We start from the raw sequence: 25,041 nt of genomic DNA on the forward strand, positions 1-25,041 counted from the left end.
ATTTATTTTTCACTAAGTAAACTATGTTTTATAAAATTTATCAAATACAACTAGACGATGATGACATAAAGTCAAACACCATTGGGACTTGGAATGTATACGAACAAGCTCTGTATTTTCTCCAGTCATGTTATTTTTTTATGAGTATGTCTAATGACCCCAGGTAGTTTTGGTAGCATTTAGAGTTTATTGCTGAACTTATTTCTCAAACCTTAAATAAATGATTGAAAAGCAATTACAGTTTATATTTGTGTCTTTGTCGTAAATAAGTTAACATTTTTTGTAAGTAAAAGTTGAAGGCCAAAACAACGTGTTTATGATCTTTGTATTAGTGTTTTACTTGAAACAATATTCTGGTACACGTTTAAACATTTCATTTGATAGAAAAATAATATGGGGTCACACCGATTTTTGAAAACGAACATAGGATGCCTAAAGTTAACCTTAAATATTAAATACAGTCACACCCAACTGTTACTTTGATATTTTTAAGGAACTGGGTAATATTTATTTGGTGGATTAACTTTCAGATTGCAGTTGTCCGATCCACAGCAGAACTCACACTCGAACGCGCTTGTATAGACGAATTTCTCGTCGAAGTTGAGACACTTGTCGGTTGAGGAATATTTGCTAAACCATCCGTTGTGGCATTCTTCCAATGTTCCGCACCTAGATAAATGGTTGAATTAATGCTGTATGTTTCAATAATTGGTTAAACCAATGCAATATTTCTTGTTGTATTTAAATACATGCTGTAAGTAAAGTTTAAAGGTTAAGCAATGCCTTATATCTGTATAAATGGTTTAATCTATGCTGTTTATCTGGCGAAACTGCTGAGTCAATGATGCATTCTGGATAAACTGCTATGTTAAACTGCTTAATCAATGCTGTATTTCTGTAAGTCAATGGCGTATATCTACATTAAAGGTCAAATCATTGCTGTCGATATGCATACACGGTTTAAATAAATACTGTATATCTGGATGAACGGTTAAACGGTTTTGTATATGCTGTATATCTAAATAAACGGTTTATTCGATGCAGTATATAAACATTAAATCATATCAATGGTGAATATATTCTTATAGATAGATCAACGGGTAAATCAATGCTGTACATCGGAATAGCGGTTTAGTCAATGTTGTAAATCTGGATTAACCGGTTTAGTCAATGTTATAATTCTGGATAAACCGTTTAGTCAATGCTATTTATCTTGATAAACCGTTTAGTCAATGCTGCAAATCTAGATAAACCGTCTAGTCAATGCTGTGAATCTGGATATACCGTTAAGTCAATGCTGTTAATCTGGATAAACCGTTAAGTCTATGCTGTTTGTCTGGATAAACCGTTAAGTCAACGGCATTTATCTGGGTATGCCGTTTCGTCAATGTTCTAAATTTGGATGACCGGTTTAGTCAATGCTGTAAATATTGATAAACCGTTAAGTCAGTGCTGTATATCTGGATAAACTGTTTAGTCAATGTTGTACATCTGGATAACGGTTAAGTCAATGCTGTAAATCAGTATAAACCATTTAGTCAATGCTGTTTATCTGGTTAACTGGTTAAGTCAATGCTGTTTATCTGCATTACAGGTTTTGTCATTGCTGTTTATCTTGACAAACTATTAAGTCAATGCTGCAATCTGGATAAGCGGTCTAGTCAATGCTGCAAATCTGGATAGCCGGTTAAGCCAATGTTGTAAATTTGGATAAACCGTTAAATCAATGCTGTTTATCTGGATAGCCGGTTTAGCCAATGCTGTAAAACTGGATAAACCGTTAAGTCAATGCTGTTTATCTGGATAGCCGGTTTAGCCAATGCTGTGAATCTGGACAAATGTTTAATCAATGCTGCCTTCCTTGAGCAATGGTGTATCCAATGCTGTACCTACTAGGAAATGCTGTATATATATAAGTAATTTTGGAAAGGAATGCTCTCTAGCATGCTCACTATCCGCCCAAATGTTTACTACACTATTTTTTTTCTACAAGCTATAACCTTTGATTATTCCTACTTTTTGTATTTGATGTTTTAAAGATAAGTTTTTATTTTTAATCCTTAAATGTTTTCACAGATTACGTCGTGAGTCCAAATTACTAGTCAATTAAAACAGTGCCGACCTGGACTGATGGCTTTATTTTTTAACAACTTGAAACCGTCGTTGATGGCATAGTGTTATCACAGGCTTGTTGAACTAGGTTTTAGACATTTAAACTCCAAAGTATTAGCTATATTCAACCTTGACGTTGTAACCCTTTGTTACAGTATTGCTGTTCACATTCTTCTTTTCATTGACTTTATTGAAATTTAATCCTTTATGACACAATTATGAGTCACGAGGGTTTGTTCTTTACCTAATTTTCAAAATGATTGCATTACACATTCTTTTTACTTTCACTTTATCGTTCACCCGTTGAAATTTAAATTTCAATCTTACACTGAAATTCAAAAAACAAATATCCTCGTAATATCCTAGTCTGTTATCACTTTTTTTAAATTACAATGATTGTGAAGGAATGTTTGCTTTTGCTATGTCAAGTTATCTGGGACGATGTTTTGCGGGAGTTTTGTCTTGTCGTATGGGGTTAAACGGAACCCGGAAAAACACAAAATTTATCCGGCTTGGAAACCACCAAGGAGGCTCACATAATCCAAGACCGGGACTCGAACCCAAAACGTATTGATAAAACGCGAATGTGTTTATCACTTCCATAACCGGACAATCATCTTACCTCCTGATAACATGTCTTGCAGCATCGACTTTGTTGTTGAGCTCATTAATGCAGTATTGCTTGTCCAGAGGACATTCTTCTTCTCTAAAAAGGCTCTCGCATATCAGGACGGGGCCGGCGCACACCTGACATTTTCTTTCTAAAATAAATAACACAAACACAATTGTTAGGGACTACTGAACAACGCTTGACTTTACCGCCGAACGCTTGACTTTACCGCCGAACGCTTGAATTTACTGCCGAACGCTTGACTTTACCGCCGAACGCTTGAATTTACTGCCGAACGGTCGACTACACTGGCAAAAGTTTGCCTTTACCGCTTTATGCTTGACTTTACCGCCAAACGCTTGACTTTACCTCCGAACGCTTGACTTTACCGCCGAACGCTTGAATTTACTGCCGAACGCTTGACTTAACCGCACAATGCTTGACCTTACTGCCAAACGCTTGACTTTACCGCCGAGAGCTTGACTTTTCCGCAGAACGCTTCACTGGACCGTCGAACGCTTGATTTTACTGCCGAATGCTTGACTTGACCGTCGAACGCTTGATTTTACCGCAGAAACTTGACTTGACCGCCGAACACTTGACTTTACCGCCGAATGCTTGACTTTACTGCCGAATGCTTGACTTTACTGTCGAACGCTTCACTTAACCGCCGAACGCTTGACTTAATCGCCGAACGCCTGACTTTACTGTCAAAAGCTTCACTTTACAGCTTAATGCTTGACTTTACCGCCGAACGCTTGAATTTACCGCCGAACGCTTGACTTAACTGCCGAACGCTTGACTTTACCACCGAGCCTTTCAATTTACCATCAATGCTTTCATGTGTTCCTCATTTTATATAAAACACAATACCCTAGTTGGTCAAGTATCATATGCAACAACTGTACAGTCGGTTTGGACTTTAAATCATACAATGGAAACTACAGGGACAGCCCTGGAGACAAACAATTAACTGTTGACGTTTTTGTTTGCACGTGTATTTCGAATAAATGACATTTTAGGACACAAGGCAATAGCAAAATGAGAGGTTTGCACAAAAATATTAAAATTACTAGCAATTTCGTCGCTTTTGCATTTTTTTCAATATTTGTCGCTTTTGCAATTACATGTTGCGTACGAAACGTTCGAAACATAACTTAAAGCATATGCCATTTAGAAAAATAACACGCATCGCGCGGTTTAGGGTCATCTCACATATTAATCAAATTGGTTTGATTGGGCTTTTAGAATAATGATATTTTAGGACGCAATTCTGAACTTGATGATGATATCTCTAAACTTGCCAAGGTAGGTTTAAAAAAGAAAGGTTATACAGTGTGCATTTTCTAAGCTAAATCAAATGTAACACACCTGGTAACATACCACTGAATGTTAATGGAACCTTTATGGAAGGTTTAATGATTCAATGTTTAATTGAGATTTTAACGTTCCTACAGTTCGAGTTTAAAGCAAATACGATTTTAAAATCCCGAGGAAGATCTTGTTCCAAAAAAGCACAATTTTGATATCGTCGATAAGTCATTTTTAGAAAGTATATATATTTTAATTAATTTTACAGATATTCGTTGTTTAATGTCATGGAGCCTTTTGCGTAAAATAAAATGTAAACATTTTGGTTAGTAACAGAGTAATAAAGTCTTTATCTAACTAAGCATGGCATGATAGGGTGTAAAATCGTATGGTATTATTCTTTAATGCTAACATTTCTGAACACTAACAGGAATGCATTCATTTATTTAGTCATTTAATTAAATTAAACAATAATTTCAACAATGAAAATATTTTAGATGCCACAATAAATTGTATATTTTGAGTGATATCAGAAATATTTATACTGAACAATACCAAACCTATTTACAGCGATGAAAGAAGCAAATGGGTGACATCTAAAATATTTTCATGGATAGCAAAAAATTACAAGCAAGCAAATATTTGAACTTACCTTAATGTTTCTAAGTCGATAAAATATCTTCTTACACGCGTCAACTATTTTAGATATCACCCATAGCAGAAGCAAGTAGGAAAAGTGGCATTCATTTAAAAACAATAGATTCGTTTCTGTTTTCCACAAAATGAATTCTTTGAGGATGGTCAAACAATTATGCCCATCTTGGGAATAAATTTGTATAAATTATATTATAAAATGTTCATTTAAGTAACTCTTCCACAAAATGCATTCTATGGGGTTGGTCAAATATTCTTGCCCATTTTGGGAATAAATTTGCATGATTTGCATTCCAAAATGTTCATTTAAGTATAGATTCAAGCAAAGTCGAGTTAAAATGGCCCTGTTATTTTATTGAGTTAGATTTTGAGCGAGGTAGATACATAGATGGTCAAAAAATGAATTGCAAGCTTCTGGTAACTATGCCATTGGCGTTGTTGTTGCCTCTGAAAAGTTAAAGGATTGTTTTTAAGTAAAATGCCTTTCAGTCTGAGTTGTTTTAATTCTCAACAATTGTGAAAAAATTGTATTAATTTATACTATATCACATTCCTTGGTACGCCCATGCGTAAGAGTGTTGTCTTGCGTTTTTGGACTACACAGAGAAAACCCACTTGTCTGGCTTAGTGACAAAACACCAAGCTCAAAAACGCACGAGCACTTACCACTGCTAAACATAAACCAAAAATGACCTTTAAGATGAGGAATGCATGGTTTCTCTACGTGATTATTCCAAAATCAGCGTTCTGCATCACTTTCCATTATGTGTTCATATCAATAAGATGAGGAACTCGCAATTTCAAACCACGATATGAAGGCTGCCGCTATCCTCGCAAAACCGCAGAGAAGCTAATTTAGGAGGGTTGAGAGCAAGCAAGGCAATGTGGATGAAGCGTTCACATTATAACGGCTGTGTTATTGTATATAAAGTTATGCTTTAAATATCATTTATGTTATAAACGCTATACAGACAAGCCCTTAAAAATTGTTTACATGTTGTGAAGCATCTTTTGATGCTGTCATATTTTGTCAGTTGTAACCTTATCATATATCACGTTTGAACAATTTTATCTGGTGATGTATTTTGCTATTATGAATTTGGAAAAAAAACAATGGTATAACAGCATTTCCTCACATTGTACTTGTGTACTTACTTGTGCATGGTCCATCATTACATTGTTGATGGTCTTGAGGTTGGCCTTGACATTCAGTCCCTTTTACAGCGTCCGGGGGGAATGTGCAGTTCCGGTCCCGTGTTTGTTGTCCATTTCCGCAAGTAACGCTGCAAGCGCTCCAGCTTTCCCAAGCGCCCCAAAAGCCGTCCACTGAAATTGAACCTATTTTATATTTCATGTCAAATCAATCAAGTCAAATGTACATCGAAGGAGGTCTATACAACTGGCCTCAAATAATGATGCCATTAGGTTTCTTTGCTATTTCCTGTGCAGTATTGGCCCTGTACCACGCGATTAGGAAAATAACACTCTCTCCTCCTGGTCTGGGTGCCTGTTTCACAGGTTTTTGTGCACACACTCCATAACTCCCATTCGTCCCAAACCCCATCAACTACAACCATAGAATATTAAATAAAGTTATAAAAATCTGAATAAAACTTGCCATAAACAAATATTGATCTTTTTAAATGTTCTCAAGAATACTAGATAGAGACATATATGTCCGTTAGATATAACTTATATGACTGTTTTTCGTTCAACACGAAATTGCCGACTGAAAATGCCATTTCGCTTGTCAGGCTCTTGGCCATCTGTCAACTATTTGTTCGTTAGTCCATCAGCATGCAATAACAACACAAAACAAGAATAGACATCGGTAACAGGTCCACAGAAAATATAAAACTTCAATTAATCTATTCAAACTTGTAGATTGATTCTGGGAACATTGGCATTATTAGAATAAGCTGGGTTGATTTAATTTGACTGAGGTGTTCTGTGATCTCAATATTGATAAACCGTGAGCATCGCTTCATAAAGAATATTACCAGGGCATCCACCGAGGTTGCAAGTCTGAGTTGCATTTCCATTGCCTCCACAGTCTTTGCCCTTCGCGGCGTCTGGGGGGAATGTGCAGCTCCTTGTCCGTAATTGTGTTCCGTCAGCGCACGTGACACTACATGCCCCCCATGCACTCCACAAGCTCCATACACCGTCCACTTAAAGCAAAAATGCAAGTATTAATTGAGTAGCCTCTTTGGAGGAAATTACAACTCATATCATGTTCTCTTCTAGAATTATCGTTCACATGCTAATTTAAGTTCTAACTGTTGGTGATATTCAGAACAGTAATGAAAGACTTACCTCGGCAGACATCCGAGTTACAATTGCGGTTCTCAGAAAGAGAATCTTTGCACTCCTCGCCATGCACAGAGTTTTCCGGGTATGTACAGTTTCGGGTTCGAGTTTGCGTTCCGCCCCCACAGGATACCGTGCAACTTGTCCACTCAGTCCATTGTCCAGGCGTTCCGTCCACTGGAATTGGAGGAATAAAAATCAATTGACATGCAATGCGTGTATAAGTACATATATAATCGAACAACACGCCTCATAAGAGATGTGATGACAAAAACACTGTAGTTAATGCTTGTGGAAAAAAAATCTACATTCGAACCCCGTTGGCAAGAACTTGATTGGCTCAAATCCCTCGTTGGCTCGAACTGGATGTAAATGACCGATTTCTTTTGACTGAAGGTAAGCATTTCCGTTCGAATTCCTCGTGTTTTCGCCAAAGAGCCATATACTATACTTATTGTTTGTTCAGCTTTCCAATACCTGCACACTGGTTTGTGTTACAGTCCACGGTTTCCTTGCTCTTTCCAGTGGTGCAGAAATCTCCCTGTGTTACGCGCGGAGGGAAGAAGCAGTCCCTGGTTCGGACCTTAGTTCCTGTTCCACAAGTTCGTGTGCACACATCCCATGCCTCCCAAGACTCCCAAACCCCATCAACTACAACCGTAAGATAAAAAAGTGAAATTGAATTATTAAGCATTTATGAATTTATTTCTTCCAATAACAGTTAAATTCAACTAACATTGTTTTAAAGTCAATACACGCTGTGTGTACACTATGATTGAGTGTACAATTAGAAATGGCTTGGCAATTATTTTTCAAACGCATTGTATTGAAGAGAAAAATCATCCCGGTTATTCAATTGATTGACAGCATACATTGTTTTTGTTTCCAGATCATGTTTAATATATATACGTACCTTTGCTGTAAAACAGTTAAGTGAAATGTTTTTCGTTCCTTTATTCAATTGCCTCCCGTCACACCGCTTGACTTATTATAGAGGCCTAGATTGATGAATAGTTATACTCCCGATTCAAATTCTATGTTCTTCAGTAGGCAGACGTTCTAACCACTAAGTAACGGAGGCATTTATTGTTTTGTTGTATTCTTACCTGGACATGATCGCATTGTGCAGCCGATGCTCTGAGTAGAATTCCCCACGCAGTTGTGCCCTTGAGGATGACCCGGTGTGAAGTCGCAGGTGCGCGTTCTTATCTTGTCGCCATTGCCACAGGTTACGGAGCATGCGCCGTACGTACTCCACTCACTCCATACTCCATCAACTGTAGATAAATTAATTATATATAGGTGTGTAAACACTTTCATAATCTTAAAAATAATTTGAAATCATAGAAGCGATTTTATCGTACAATGATTTTTAGCCGTAACGAAGAGTTTGAGTTGAATAATAACTTTATGTTGATTTAAAAATACAAGGTATCTGTTAATATTATTTCTTACACTTTAGTACACTCTTAGGTGAAAGGTCGTTATATTCGAACCTTTTGTCGTTCATTCTTTAATAAGATGGTCTAAACTGGAATGATATAGAAAAAAAAAAAATTTGACTTTTTGTTTTGTAATAAGCGTGCGGCATTATTCATTGCTGTTCACTATTTAATATTCTTCAAACGTGTACAGTGTTGTCCACTTTGTGAATTTCTTCATACCTGTACACTGAGTGACATTTTTCTTACCTGTACACTGAGTGACATTCTTCATACCTGTACACTGAGTGACATTCTTCTTACCTGTACATTGAGTGACATTCTTCATACCTGTACACTGAGTGACATTCTTCATACCTGTACACTGTGTGACATTCTTCATACCTGCACACTGAGTGACATTCTTCATACCTGTACACTGAGTGACATTCTTCATACCTGTACATTGAGTGACATTCTTCATACCTGTACACTGAGTGACATTTTTCATACCTGTACACTAAGTGACATTCTTCATACCTGTACACTGAGTGACATTCTTCATACCTGTACACTGAGTGACATTCTTCATACATGTACACTGAGTGACATTGTTCATACCTGTATACTGTGTGACATTCCTTGTACCTGTATACTGTGTGACATTTTTCATACCTGTACACTGAGTGACATTGAGGCAGGCCCGGGTGTTGTTAGTCTCGCCCTCGCAAGGTTTCCCGTGAGGCGCCAGGGGGATAGGGTACACACACGAGCGGTCACGTGACTCCATTCCATCACCGCACGTGACCGAACACGCGCTCCAGGTCCCCCACTCGGATAAAACGCCGTCCTCTGATGAACGCAAAAACCATTTTAGGTTATCGGCAACAAAACAAATACTATTAAGAAGACGTGGCCGTGGCATATTTAATCAACAATTTCCTAAGATGAATAAGTATTCTTTAAAACATCGTCAGAGCAGATACACTTATGTGATAAAATTTGCTTATTTATGAATACACGATTTCTTCCATACATAAAATGAACTGGAATCCAATTTTTGGTTTAATTACTTGAAAAAGTATAAGGTTTAGATTTGAGAATGTGACAATGGGATATAAACACTTCCTACCCAGTAAACGGGAACCATGTGTGGTATTTAATTGTTGGTCTTAATTCGTTTTAACACGATGAAGAGAATTGACTGCGTGTTATACATTATAACGGACCTGCACTGCTTATAAAATCACTGTTGTAGGATCATCAATATAATTATTTCTAATTAAATAAATGTTAAGAGGCACACGCAAAGGTCATGCTCCCTAAGATGATCTCTTATTTTGAGAATGATAAAAATATGTGTTTTTGTGTAGCTTTTTGCATAAATATTTGTACTCAATTTATCAATGATAAAGATTGTTTGAAATATAAAACTATTTAATATGTAGAAATATACGACCAAGATTGGAGTATTTGTTTATTATGTCCACCACAAAGTACAAGAACACATTTTTTTGTAATTCTCAGTCCATGACATTACCCTAGGGATCGAATCGCTCGAATTAGATAGCTCCACTAGCCTTAAATGCAGTCCAAATACCAGGTAACTGTGGACATACAATAACGGTATACCAATAGCATTATCCACGAACCTTGGGGTTATGTAAGAGAAGATTATTAAAGGTTTAAAACTTTAAACAAATTTATGCGCGCGCAACCTGAAATGTATCTTTACATTTTCCAATTCGTTCAAACGTAAAAACGTATTTCCAATCGGATCCGAATGTCTATTAAGATTTGGGTTACAATTTCTGGATCTGATAATCAGTATTTTAAAATCAAAATCCAGTGGTATGGCAGCCTAATGGCGTGAAGTTAGAGCACGCTAACCTCACCTTTGTCCTGACCCTTTTTAACCCTTTCAAAATAAAACAAAATATAATCTCAATCGGATCCGAAAGGTTTGAATTATGAGTTCTGGTTCCTTGTCGAATGCTGTTGGTTACGCCTTCCCATAAAAGGCTGAAAATTAAGGTTAAAGGGGCTGTACTCTGTATGATGAAATAGCGAAACAAGAAAATTGTCGAAAACTGACATAAATTTGTTATCGATGTGTACAATGCATTGAAACTTACTTACTGAAGTACCACACAGTTTACATTTTTTTTTTCGCAGTTTTTTCGTATTTTTCCATTAAGAAAAGATTACTAGGTATGTCAACCTGGTAGAATTAACTTCTTATGCTTGATTGGCTAGTCGATGTTATCACGTGATATTACCAAGTTGGGTTTATAGGTTAAATATTCCAACTAATTATATTTAGCCTTCGTAGCACAATGGATACAACACTGGACTACAGTTTTGGCGACACCGGTTCGAATCCGGTTTCAGACTCGATTTATTTTATTACATATTGGTAATTTTTACAAAGAGTAAAACATTTTATTAAATAATTGTCCTGAGATTCGTTACAGAAAAAAACCGTTTTGGTACTAATCTGGTGTACAGTCCCTTTAAATTATCTTTATGTTTGTGTATCACTCCTTGTGGCTTCATGTTTTGTTTCTAGCGTGAATTTGATCCCAACTATAACCAGAATGCAAATTTAGTTCTGCAATATCGGTATCAAAGAGTAAAATATTTATAATATAAATGTTTTTCGATGTACAGCAAGGATAAAACTGGTGTCAAAACATGATATTTTCCCTTTAAGTTATAGCCTTATTTCATTTAACAGGGTATACTTTATTTTGTTGGCTAAAAGGCTTGTCCCCGTAGAATAATATTAAAGTCATAAAAATGATAATTCTGGATGAACAAGCCCACCCCTAATATCAGTGCTTGCACTACAGGAGTATACAGAGTAGTAAAATTGAGTGAATGTCGCGATATGATTAAAATAAGATCAATAGGGATGTTAACTAGAATGTGTATCTTATTGGAAAACATTTTTTTTCTAGTTTAAAACATCACTTACGTGGACAGTAACCATCGTTACAGAAGCCTGCCATGTGGTCTCTGCCCAGACATTTAGCTCCCTTCGGCGCTACGGGGTCGTACACACACGTGCGGTTGCGCGAGTGCTGGCCAATGTTGCACGTGGCGGAACACTTTGTCCACTCGCCCCATGAACCCCAGTCACCATTCACTAAAGAAATGTATTGCTAAAATACTGCTATTGTGCATTGCCATGCGTTTTCTGTTCTCGGATTGAGAAGATACAGTACCAGTAATAAATATTGAACTTATCCTTATCGTTAGACATGCCTCAGTGATTACATTCATTCTATTGGTCAGCTTAATAATCAGGCCTATCAAACACCTAGTTTCTATTATTAGAAAGCTACTTATTGAAAACGGCCTCAATTTCTCAACACATTTTATATGGCTCCATTTTTTCGAAACGTCTTATATGGCCCCTAATTTTCACGCAACAACTCTATGGCCCCTAATTTCTAGACAGATTTAAAAGGCAATCAGCTTAAAAACTTATTTCATACAGCCATTTTCTGTACTCTATATTGAATCGACTTAATAAAAATTAGTTAAAATATCGTGATTTTCATCAAGTAAATTAATTCTCTTTTTAAGCCCAACGCGGAAACCGATTATCAAACAATACCAAAAGCATACCTTAATCTTGATACAAGGGACTTAAGATGCTTCAATGACTTGTAACAGGATAAAGCTAAGCTCACTATTACTTTTAGATTATACCTGACACAAATTTGTCCCTTCTTTGTATATATAAACTCGATCGGTCCGTATATCACTGTATTTTGATGAAAATCCAGTTTAATGACGTCTGCGGTCCATATTATATTTTTGGCCGGTCCGGACCTCGCCAAAAATGTAATATGGACCGCTGACGTCATACAATTGGTAAATGCGGCTTGCTTAATCCACAACGGCGAAAACTTGTCGCAAGTAAACATTATAAGCTTTGTTCAATAAAACATATTTAAATCGCTTTAAAAATATTGATTTGTAATGAAAAGTGTTCGGTATAATATAAGAAATATAACACACTACTTCGGGCCATATGACATTAGAAGGACCGGTCAGTCAGCTCCCGAAGCTGCATGGATCGAGGCGTTATAATGTTATATGACCCTCAGTGGTGTGTTATATTTCTTAATTGTTATAATTTTGTGCAATGTTAACATTCTTGGAGATTTTTTTTAACTCAGACGGAAATTAACTTTGGTAATCACGAAGTAATTTGTGTTTATTAAAATTGATATTAAGTACGAAATAGGCTTAATAAAGTTATATACTACTACTAGAAAAAAGTAAACTTTCTACTTTGATTAAAAAGCGCCGTAAGGGCTGTTGAAAAGTGAGTTATGTTATGACGATAAAGTTAGAAAATAGTTGGTAGTTGGGGATTCGAATATTCAACTACATACTAGTTGACAGTAGGGGTTTCGAATATTCAACTACCAGCAGGAGCCAGTTGTGGGATAAAAAAAAACAGTTATATGCTGATGTTGGTATTAAGCTATTCGACTATTTCCAGTCGGTTATTTGTGAATATCCAACTACAAACCAGTTGGTAACTGAGGATTCAGCTTGTTTTCTTCTTTTTTGTTTTGGCGAAACGGTAAACATGTATAGAAATCAAATAGTTATTGAGTTTTTGTCCATGAACCAAAATATATCTTTGTGACAAACACTGTTCTAAAACATTATTTTTCGTGGAATCACAAGTCTGATATTCGACCATTTTCAGTCGATTTTTTGCGAATATTACCAACTACCAACCAATCGGGAGTTGGGGATTCAGATGATGTTTTGTTTTATGGTTGAATGGTACACTTGTAAAGAAATCAAGAGCCAAATGTATGTTTATGCAGCTGCAAATATATATCTTTTTGAAACCCACCGTTTTAAATCCCTATATTTCGTTCATTCACCAGTCGGATATTCGACCATTTTCAGTCGATTATTTGCGAATATTCAACTACCAACCAGTCGGGATGGTTCGTACATTTGCCAGTCGGATATTCGACTATTTCCAGTCAATTTTTCGCGAATATTAAACCACAAACTGATCTTTTTGTCTATTTATATGGTTTGAAAGGTCACAAATGGAGAAATTACACGCCAATGGTTTGTTTATGCATGTACACATATGTATCTTCGTAACAAACTCTGTTTTAAATAAATTGTTTTTCGTTAATTCGCCAGTCGGACATTCGTCCATTTCCAGTTGGTTATTCGCGAATATCCAACAACCAACCAATGCTAGTTGGAGATTTAGATTTTGTCTTGTTCATAGTTAAAAGGTACACAAGTGATAAATTCACACTCCAAATGCATTTTATTCATGCACACAGATGTATCTTCGTAAAAAAAACAATGGTTTAAATCTCTATTATTCGAACATTCGCCAGTCGGATATTCGACCATTTCCAGTTGGGGATTCAGCTGTTGTCTTGTGTTACGGTTTGAAAAGTACATATGTAAACAAAACAAGCAAAATATGTATCTTCTTAACAAACTGCTTTAATCACCTTTATTCGTTCATTCGCCAGTCGAATATTCGACTTTTTCCAGACGGTCATTCACGAATGTTCAACTACCTACCAGCTGGTAGTTGGGAATTCAGATTTCGTTTTGTTTATGGTTATAAGGTACACATGTTATTGCATGCTTATTCATTTTCAAATATATATATATATGTGACAAGCAATCAGGTTTTGGAATTTTGCTGACTATCCGACTTTTTAATGTACGAAACATAGTGATTTTAAACATTGTTTGTCATAAAGGTACACATGTATACAATAATAAAAACATAAATCACTGTATGATTTCTTTACATGTGGTTATTTAATCCATGAAAAAGAAAAAAAAAATATCTGAATCCCCAAAAAACAACTGGTCGGTGGTTGAATATTCAGAATAACCGACTGGAAATGGCCCAATTCCGACTGGCGGATGTACGAACAATAATGAATAAAACCCGTGTTTGTCACAAATATATATATGTGAACATGAACAAAAACACAAGAACTGTCTGATTTCTTTACATTTGTACCTTTTAACCATAAAAAGAAAACTATCTGAATCCCCTGGTTGTTAGTTAAATATTAGCGAATAACCGACTGGAAATGGTCAAATATCCGACTAGCGAATCTACGAACAAAACAGAAAAAACAATGTTTGTTACAAAGATGCATATGTGTACATGCATAAGAATGCAATAACTGTTTGATTTCTATGCATATGTACCTTTCAACCAAAAAATAAATAAAATCTGATTCACCAACTGGTTGGTAGATGAATATTCGCGAATAACCGACTAGCGAATATACGATTAAAAGTAATTTAAAACAGTGTTTGTAACGAAGATACATAATTATGTCTTAAAACATAAACAAACATTTGGCGTGTGATATTTCTATGTGTGACCTTTCAAACAATATACAATATACATAATCTGAATCCCCAATCCTGACTGGTTGGTAATTGAATATTCGCGAATAACTGTCTGGAAATGGTCCAATATCCGACATGTGATTGTACCAAAATTAGTGATTCAAAACACTGTTTGATTTCCGAACATGTGTACCTTTTAACCATAAAGAAGAAAAAAATCTGAATCCTCAACTACCAACTGGTTTGTTGTTGAATATTAGCACATAAGCGACTGGAAATGGTCGATTATCCGACTGGCAATTGTGCGAACAATTGTGAATTCAACCAGTTTTTTGTCACAAATATACGAATGTGTACTTGCATAAAAATGTAATAATATTTGATTTCTTGACATGTGTACCTTTTAAACATACAAAAGAAAAAGAAATCTGAATCACCGACTACCAACTGGTTTGTAATTGAATATTGGCGAATAACCGACTGGAAATGGTCGAATATCCGACTGGCGAATGTGCAAACAATTGTGAATTAAACCAGTGTTTGTCACAAAGATACATATGTGAACATGAATAAAAACACACGAACTTTTTTATTGCTTTACATGTATACTCTTTAACCATAAAAAAGAAGAAGAAACAGTCTACATCCCCAACTACCAATGTCTGTGGTTGAATTTTCGCAACTAAACGACTAGAAAACAGTCGAATAGCTTAATATCAATATCAACATCTAACTCTGATTTTTTGAATCCCAAACTGGCAACTAGCAGGTAGTTGAATATTCGAATCCTTAAATGGCAACTAGTAGGAAGTTGAATATTCGAATCCCTATCTACCAACTACTTTCCAACTTTACCGTCATAAGATAACTCACTTTTCAACAGCCCTTTTCGATCAAGGGAGAACATGTTCTGTCATGTGTTTAATTAATAATTGTAATAAAGTTCTTATACAAAATTTTGATGGTGTTTCATTATTGAAACAAGCATTTTGTTGACGTTTCAACCGAAATTAGTGTTTTCGATGTATGACATTAAAAAGGTGAACGTTTCACTTTCATATATACGTATCAATAACCTTACCGGATGAATTGGATAATTGTCATGCAATATTGAATCGAAACTAAGAATAAGAGCCTCACCTGGACACAGGTTCGTGTTGCAGATATCCATCTCCTGACTGTTACCAGTACAGTTGTCTCCGTGAGGGTGGTCACTAGGGAAGTTGCAAGGGCGGTCACGTGTTTTGTTCCCGCCGCCGCACGTGACGTCACATGCGGTCCAGTGCGTCCAGAATCCCCACACCCCATCAACTGAAGAGCAGAGAAAAAGACATACATAATGTGTTTCTCATTGATATGTTGATATATCCCGAAGGGAGGCATAAAGAAGTCGCATAATCAGCACTGTTTCCATCCATCCGTCCGTCCGTCCGTTCGTTCGTTACAGTCTTCTCTCATTTGTAAATTATTCAGTTATTTTCGGTATTCAATTTAACTACACATACATGTACATCATAATGGAAATGAAATTTATCTTCACACCTTAAAGGTCAAGGCCACACTAAGAGTTCAAGTGGCTATCACCCCGATAATGTCTATTGGAGGACATTTATTTTGACACGTTCCTGAGACAGACCGTTTAAAGTAAGATCCTGTCACCGGGTAACTTATGTAGTTCAATTACAATATAATTAATTATTAAGCGAATGCATCACATAAACATGCCTTTTGTTTCTGATTTGAATAAATAAACTATGTTGTAAGCGAAAAAACATATCTTCCAAATATTGAAAAGATACATTTCAAATTTCAGAAACGGCTTACCTGGACATGGGTCTGTGTTGCAGTATTTGACGTCCCTGTCACTTTCGGGACACGGATTCCCAGGTGGTGACCCAAGAGGCAGGTACTCACAAGTGCGATTCCTGCAAAAGGTCATCAAACAAACCAAAGGTCAATCAAACAAACCAAAGGTCAATCAAACAAACTGCTTAGTATTAAAGAATGAGAGCCTTGTTTAGGTATGAACGATTGGGGTATGGGACATGTTACAAGGCAAGCAAACTGTCTCTTGGTGAGTGAGAAAAGTAACAAATTCCCTTTTATGTTAAATTATTATGGTGTTTTATTTTTACATCTTACATTGTCCTGTCTGCCCCTTAAATACACTTCAATCGGTAGATGTTGTCCCCGAGAGCAGAAAAACATATTCATATATAATGCAGAACTTCAATTATGGCTTAATTGTGTGAAGCCAATGTTAACGGTATGTATAATAACTTGTATTCGAACAAAGAAGTATGCAAGGAACATGGCTACACACAACAAGACAAAATTAAAGCATGGCATTTAAAAGATAACTTTTTGCTTCTGGGGACTAAATCTCCGTGTTAAAGTGAATTTCAGGGGCAGATGAATGAGTTATCGGACAAAACAGTACAGTTAATTATCTATAAGGTAAAACTGTGGTTATTAAATATATTTCCACTAACGAATAAATGATTTATTTGTGACAATGTGTCCATCTCTACTTTGCCGATAGTAGAAGAATATAAGAATCTTCCATGGCCGAGAATGTAAGATAGGTTCATCCCGACCGGAGAGTATAGTGTTTTGTGGAAACGAGGTTTAACTTACACTCTCGGCTATGGAAGATGCTTTTTCCCAACTCAGTTAAACAAAATTAAGTAAAAATATAGTTTTTGCTGGAATTGTTTTATGCATAGTGAAAATAATTGCGTATGGATATGGGATAATTCGTGATTGTCATGGATATGCGGGCAGTGATTCGATAATGTTTATACAAATCGGTCCTTATATAGTTCTGAGAAGAGTGAATCATTAGATCTTGGAAGGTGCATAAAAAAAATTATGGTGACATTTGGAGCGAGAAATATCTAATTAGCATTCTAAATATTGCCACAAGACAAGGTTTCTTTGATGCTACAGACGACAGTCTTCAACAAGGGAGGAAATTACAATGTGATGACCATTAAAAGGAGTTCCATACGGGTACTTGTTTTATCTTTGCCCGTGGGCAAGATAAAAAAATTCTCGCATGGTTAAATTTTTTGATCTACTTATCTGAGGTGGGAGAAATAATTATAATTTAGAGAAACTATTTCTTTATTCTTCAAACACATTGAAGAAGACTGAAGGATAGGCTCACTGAGGTGTTCAATAAGCGGTTACCTTGTCGAAGTTCCGTTTCCACACGTTTCTACGCACGGCGTCCACGATCCCCACTGGTTCCACGTGCCATCAACTAAACATATATTCCGGTTACTAATTATTGAACTCGTCTACCCTTTATTGTTTCAATTGTTTACATTTTTGCTTCAATGCTGTATGGACGCAGTAAAATGAAGCCCTCTAGTGCTTTTTGGTCATTTGCTCGCTTGCCCTACTGCGTTCATAGAGCATAAACGCAAGAAAAAATGCGATAAAAACTGATATTTACATTTACAAAAAAAATATGCATTGCTATCAAAAATTAGCAATTCTTTCTGCAATTGGGTATTTGTTCTTAAAGAAGTCTTACCGACAATATACGTTTGTTGAAAGAATAGCTGATTTTTGTAACGTCGTATATCATTGGTTAAATGAAGTCGCGCTTATCCAATCGGAGCGCAAAATTGAAGTAAACAGTGACGTCATAACTCTTTGCGTGTTAAACAATATGAACGTCAAGTTTTATCTACACAAAGGACTAGGAGAATGTAAATACATGTATGTTGTTTTAAAAATTGCACTTTGAGGTTATCAAAGTAAACATTATGTGTGATCATGGTAAAAGCTGCACTCTAACAGATTGACTGTTTTGACATGGAATTTAGCATTTTTGCGTAAATTTCTAAAAACTAGTTACATAAGACTGCTGACAAAAATCAGATCTTTCATATTTATGTTCAAAAACTATATCATTTTATGCATTTTAGTAAATAACGCTTTTAGCCATAAAACATTAATTTCCGAACGGAAATATGAAAAACGATCTGATCTTTTGTCAACAGTCGAATATCACTGGTTGGCAGACATTTACGCAAAAATTTACTCATTCCAAAATATGAAATAAAAGAAAAGTTGTCGAAACGTTCTCTCCGTGAGAGTGCAGTTTTAACAAATTTTAGTAATAGTATGTATACATTTAGATTCATGTTGAGTCAGTGTTTTCAAACAAACTAAAATATCATACCCGGGCAGAGTTGTGTGTTGCAGATCGCGCTGTCAGAGTCTGGTCCCGTGCAATTATCGCCCTTTGGCTTATCGGACGGGAAGAAACACGTGCGATTACGTGACCTGGATCCAGTTCCGCACGTGGCCGTACAGTATGTCCATTGCTCCCAAGCCGCCCACTTTCCGTCAACTAATGGAACGAAAACAGAGTGTATTTGATACATATAACACATGTTCAAGTTATTTCTTAATATTGCGTTTTCTTTGAACTTTCGTTTATACAATCTTTTACCGCGTATCATGTCAAATTAGAGACCTCGCAAAACTATTGTTTTTCGAAAATTTATTTAAGGTTATTTTATTTATAGTAAATGAGATTAACATAAGCAATTATTACATTCTTAATCATACTATACATATTTAAGATAGAAACAAAATAACATGTTTCAGATATGTCAGATTAACATCTTATCTGGGCATACGGTGATATAACACGCCTGCGAGTTGCTGTAGCTTCAACATCTTACCTGTGCATACGGTGATATAACACGCCTGCGAGTCGCTGTAGTTTCAACATCTCAACATGGCATACGGCGATATTACACGCCTGCGAGTCGCAGCAGTTTCAACATCTCAACATGGCATACGGCGATATTACATGCCTGCGAGTCGCTGCAGTTTCAACATCTCAACATGGCATACGGTGATAAAACATGCCTGCGAGTCGCTGTAGTTTCAACATCTCAACATGGCATACGGCGATATTACACGCCTGCGAGTCGCTGTAGTTTCAACATCTCACCTTGGCATACGGCGAAATAACACGCCTGCGAGTCGCTGTAGTTTCAACATCTCACCTTGGCATACGGCGAAATAACACGCCTGCGAGTCGTTGTAATTTCAACATCTTACCTGGAAATACGGCGCTATTGTACGCCTGCGAGACGCTGCAGCATCAACAACTTACCTGGGCAAACGCCGATATAACACGCCTATGAGTAGCAGTAGTTCAAACATATTACCTGGGCAAACGGCGCTATTAAACGCCTGCAAGACTCAGTAGCATCAACATCTTACCCGGGTAAACTGCAAAATTTCACGCCCGCGAGTCACTGCAGCATCAACAATTTACCTGGACAAACGTCGCTATTACATGCCTGCGTGATGCTGTAGCATCAGCATCTTACTTGGGCATACGGCGATATAACACGCCTGCGAGTCGCTGTAGCTTCAACAACTTAACTGGGCAAACGCCGATATAACACGCCTGCGTTACGCTGTAGCATCAACATCTTACCTGGACAAAAGCAGATATAACACGCTTGTGAGTCGCTGTAATCTTACCTGGGCATACGGCGATATTACAAGCCCGCGAGTCGCTTTAATTCCAAAATCTTACTTGGGCATGCGGCGATATTACACGCTTGTGAGTCGCTTTAAAGTCAAGATCTTACTTGGGCATACGGCGATGTTACGCGCCCGCGAATTGCTGTACTTTCAACACCTTACCTGGGCATACGGCGTAATAACACGCCCGCGAGTCGCTTTAATGTCAACATCATACTTGGGCATGCGGCGATATTACACGCCCGCGAATCGCTGTAGTTTCAAAATCTTACCTGGGCATACGGCGATATTACACGCCCGCGAGTCGCTTTAATGTCAACATCTTACTTGGACATACGGCGATATTACACGCCCGCGAGTCGCTTTAAAGTCAACATCTTACTTGGGCATTCGGCGATATTACACGCCCGCGAATCGCTGTAGTTCCAAAATCTTACCTGGGCATACGGCGATATAACACGCTTGTGAGTCGCTTTAAAGTCAAGATCTTACTTGGGCATACGGCGATATTACACGCCCGCGAATCGCTGTAGTTCCAACATCTTACCTGGGCATACGGCGATATTACACGTCTGCGAGTCGCTGTAGTTCCCGGTACAGTTCACACCGGGCGGTCCGCCGTTAAACTCGCACTTCCGCGTGCGGAATTGTGAACCGTCCCCGCACGTATGAGAACAGGAAGTCCAGTCGCTCCACGCCGTAAACGTCCCATTCACTTAAATATTGAAATACACATTTTTTGTTGTAAGCTACAAGTATCAACTTAACAGCAGTTATGGGAATATTTCGTGTTAGTAATTTGAAGCTTGAAAGTAAATTAAGAAAATACACTAAAAATACATATTATCTAACAGCCAGCCAAGCTCAAATGCTTTTGTAAACCTATAAAAACAGAAATTAAACGCGAAGGTGATAAACCATTGTTCCACACATCTCGTAATATAATTAGTGTTAAAGATGCACTCTCACAGATTGAACGTTTTGACAACTTTTTTTATGTTTTGTCTTGAAACCAGCAATTTTTTGCGAACATCCATGAAAACCAGTTTAATAAGACTGCTGACAAATATTAAGATCGCAGATTTTTATATTTAAGTTCAAAAATTGATGTCTTGTGCATTTTTTTAGTAACGGTTTAAGCCATAAAACATTAATTTTCGAATAAAAGTATGAAAATCTACGATCTGATTTTTTGTCAGCAATCTTATATCATTGGTTTGCAGATAAGTCCGCACAAATTTGCTCTTTCCATAACAAAATATAAAATAGTTGTAAAAACGGTAAATCTGTGAGAGTGCAGCTTTAAAGGTGAAAGAAGGTTACAAAATAACACGACACAACTTTAAACTTTAAATTTCATTTAAAAGTCGAACCCTACATGGAATTCCAAGTTCTGTTTTTAAAATGGAAATGAAACATAAACAGATTGCCCTAGAACTTAATATATCTTAAATTAGATCATTTCGATCTTAGCAAGAAATTGAAAAAAAAAACACACAACAATTTCCTTTTATTGTTGTATGTGTAGAATTTGGCCAAATTTTCCAGGACTTGCAAACATTTTCCATCTTAACGGTATTATATTTTTTTTCGGTTATTTTTTAAAATGAAAATGACTGCCTTGAAATTCAAATGATATAAATGGATGGACAGTCATGCAAAACAACAACTTATATCAATAAATAAAACAAATTCGCAGTAATTCATCATTTACCCGGACATAGGTTTGTGTTACACTGCTCAATTTCAGTTTTTTGTCCAGCGCAGCTTTCCCCTTGCGCAATGTCCGGTGGGAAGAAGCAGTCCCGATCTCGCACTCTGTTCCCGCCCCCACAGGTCACCGAACATTGGTGCCAGGCGTTCCAGGCTTTCCATACACCGTCAACTGAGGAACGACAGTTTTAAATTATTTCACTTAAAGTTCGTTTCTCCGCCTCGCAACAACCCCCAAAACCACATACACCCCCGCCTCTTACGCCAACTAATAGTTTGCCTAGATTTCCTATTCAGCAACACGCATTCAATTGTGGAACGTCATTTTTAAACACTCTTTTCTTTAAAATGATATATTTTAAACACAGTGTTACCGTCGGAATGCCATTTTTTTTCATTTCTTTATATTACCTTTTTTAGCATGTTTCCAGCTCTATGTTTGATATCTTAGAATGAAAAGGTTAATTATATTTGTCGCTAAAGTTTAATATAAAACAAATGATTTCTACCTTTATGCATAGTTATGTCCCACATAAAATGAATGGTGTAACAAATTTGGTAGAGCGATATTTCGAAAATAATCTGAATGCTGAACAAATAGTAGTTGATAGGTTTTCATACCCACTAAATGAACAAGAATATATTTATTTTGTGAACAAAAAGTTCTTAAAACTTACCCGGGCAGTGCTGTGTGTTACAGTCGAGTGTTTCCGTCGTGTTTCCGAAGCACTCGGAAAGGTGAGGTGCGTCAGGGTCGTCAAAGACGCACGACCTGTTTCGGGTCTGAACTCCGCCCCCACACGACAGGCTGCAGTCCGTCGGTAAGCTCCAGTTTGACCAATGGCCAGCGACTAAGATCATTAAATTTAAGGTAGTTCTATAGAATTGTTTACAGTTGTAAAACTGTCTATTTCATCGCTATATCATGGTCTGTCGAATAAGTTTATTCGAAATCATTTTTGAGCGGCTATTCAATCCTTTATTTGCATTTAAAATTGATAAATTAGTATTATTGCTTATTATTTCTCACATATATGGCCAGTAGTTACGAAACAGGTTTATTCAAACTTTAAACCAGTCTTTTGAGACAAATGGTTTAATATAACCTATGTGCGAATCTTAACTTTAAACGCGCATGCGTAAGGAATCTGAACAACAACTTACTGGGACATTTCTCAATGTTACAGTTCTCCATTGCCTCCGCGGAACCATTGCACGGGGATCCGTGCGGGATCGGTGGTTCGGGGAAGTCGCACGTGCGTGATCTGTTCCTCGTGCCGCCCGCGCAACTCGCCGAGCAGACCGACCATTTAACCCACGCGGTCCAAACTCCGTCCACTAGATGTGAATAGAAAGATGGCAGTTTAACAGATAATATCAAAAGGGACTTTTCAGATAGCGAAAATGAAATTGTCATTTACTTTTTAAAATTTAAAAAAGTGAAAGAATTTTTAACACAACATTTGAAGGGGTTTATCTCAAATAAAAATAAAAACCAGGCCACATATCTCGAAACTTCTTAAGCTTTACAGGCTAAAGTAGCTTATTCAATTAGACAAAATAATACCTAAATTGAATTTAAATAACTGAAAATGGTTACTTGTGATCAACATATAACAATTTCCTATATAAAAGGTAATCATAACGCAAATTATTAAAATACAGAAATACTGAACTTAACTTAATCCTGTTATAAGGGACTTAAGAAGTTTCGAGACATTGTGGCCAGAAGTTTGCATATCTTAACTTATTTTAAACAAACTGCATGTTTTAATTTGGCTTTTTCATTAAATTGAATTTATGGAAAGTATGTATTTGATACAACATGCAGTTTTTATGTGCATGTTTTGCATGTGGCGAATTTGGTGCATGTGTATTTCATGTGCACTATGAAGGGCGGATAAAACTCATTCGGAATTGACTACTCAGGGTAACATTTTGTAAGGAAATGTACATTTTCGCATTAGTTCAAATCGATCCATTACTTTGTGGCTTTGTATTCATACACAAAAATAGCTACGGGTGTGCTAGAATGGTATTTTTATGGCTTACATTATAAAACAATGTATAACATAAGTAACATTTTTAATAGCTGTTTTTTTGAAAGCTCATAACACAGGTTTTTTTAGCAATGTATGTTTATCAGACTCAATTTTCGCTTCGTCATAGTAGAACTTGAGACCAATCATTTGCTTAATTGTGTAGAGTAAAAGGAATATTTTAATAGGTCAGTAATTTTAAGCCGTTACTCAAACTCACCTGGACACGGGTTTTCATTACAGTTGCTATTCTCGTTGGACGGTCCGGTGCAGTTTTCTCCGTGGGGATATCCGGGTTGGAACTCGCATTGTCTAACCCGGTACTGACTTCCGGTCCCACACGTGGTCGTACATTCCGTGAAATTGCTCCAGGAAGACCATAAACCGTCCACTGGAAAAAAGTGAGTACATTGTATTACCCATTGATAGGCCCATATAAATCAATTGCTTAATTTTTATCCATTTTTTTAAAAGGGTTACATTTTATTTTGATTTTTCTTAGATGACTACCCGTTGAATATGTGTTCATTCTCTTTCTTATGGCATAATAAACCATAATGATATAAGTGGCGGATCCCCTCCCCTCCCCAGCGGGCCGGCAAGTAATGTTTTTTGAGGTCACATCTTTATTGATTTAACTGTACAAATAAGTTGTTTTGTCACAATTTCAATTTTATATCAGCATTTGAGCAAATAAACAACCTGACTATCGAATATAATACAGTAAACGAAACGAAAATTGACATCGGGGCCCGAACATTCGATAAAAAAAATCGGCGCCGCATTTTACACAGACAGCTGATCAAAAGTAGACAAATACGGCTGCAGTTATACGCGTAAGTTTACTGTTTTCAGAGTAAATCATATACCAGTAATATAAGTTGTTTGAAACTGTTAACATTTGCACATGTTCGCCATTGCTTTTAATAATGTCAGTGTGTGCCATCAAGATATGTTTGTGCAT

General features: G+C 36.7%; 1 protein-coding gene across 2 annotated transcripts in view; it reads right to left on the bottom strand.

The window, feature by feature from the left end:
- Nucleotides 1–311: 311 nt before the first annotated feature.
- Nucleotides 312–25,041, bottom strand: part of LOC128218100 (SCO-spondin-like) — a 61,430-nt gene continuing 36,700 nt past the window's right edge. Inside the window, exons 27-44 of one of the 2 annotated variants that reach the window (XM_052925641.1) lie at nt 24,298–24,468; nt 23,203–23,376; nt 22,716–22,889; nt 22,040–22,210; nt 20,873–21,040; nt 18,998–19,168; nt 17,995–18,067; nt 16,627–16,727; nt 15,943–16,113; nt 11,396–11,566; nt 9,094–9,270; nt 8,104–8,274; nt 7,475–7,648; nt 7,004–7,174; nt 6,688–6,858; nt 5,843–6,013; nt 2,735–2,873; nt 312–669 (exon numbers count right to left, since the gene is read on the bottom strand). In XM_052925641.1, coding sequence (XP_052781601.1) covers nt 489–669; nt 2,735–2,873; nt 5,843–6,013; nt 6,688–6,858; nt 7,004–7,174; nt 7,475–7,648; nt 8,104–8,274; nt 9,094–9,270; nt 11,396–11,566; nt 15,943–16,113; nt 16,627–16,727; nt 17,995–18,067; nt 18,998–19,168; nt 20,873–21,040; nt 22,040–22,210; nt 22,716–22,889; nt 23,203–23,376; nt 24,298–24,468 — 2,900 coding nt within the window. In that variant the 3' untranslated portion in view covers nt 312–488. Of the gene's footprint in view, nt 670–2,734; nt 2,874–5,028; nt 5,135–5,842; nt 6,014–6,687; nt 6,859–7,003; nt 7,175–7,474; nt 7,649–8,103; nt 8,275–9,093; nt 9,271–11,395; nt 11,567–15,942; nt 16,114–16,626; nt 16,728–17,994; nt 18,068–18,997; nt 19,169–20,872; nt 21,041–22,039; nt 22,211–22,715; nt 22,890–23,202; nt 23,377–24,297; nt 24,469–25,041 lie in introns of those variants that run through there. The other variant, XM_052925642.1, reaches the window with a different exon arrangement.

Source organism: Mya arenaria, chromosome 14 (assembly GCF_026914265.1).
Source record: "Mya arenaria isolate MELC-2E11 chromosome 14, ASM2691426v1".
In the NCBI taxonomy this organism is placed as follows: domain Eukaryota; kingdom Metazoa; phylum Mollusca; class Bivalvia; order Myida; family Myidae; genus Mya; species Mya arenaria.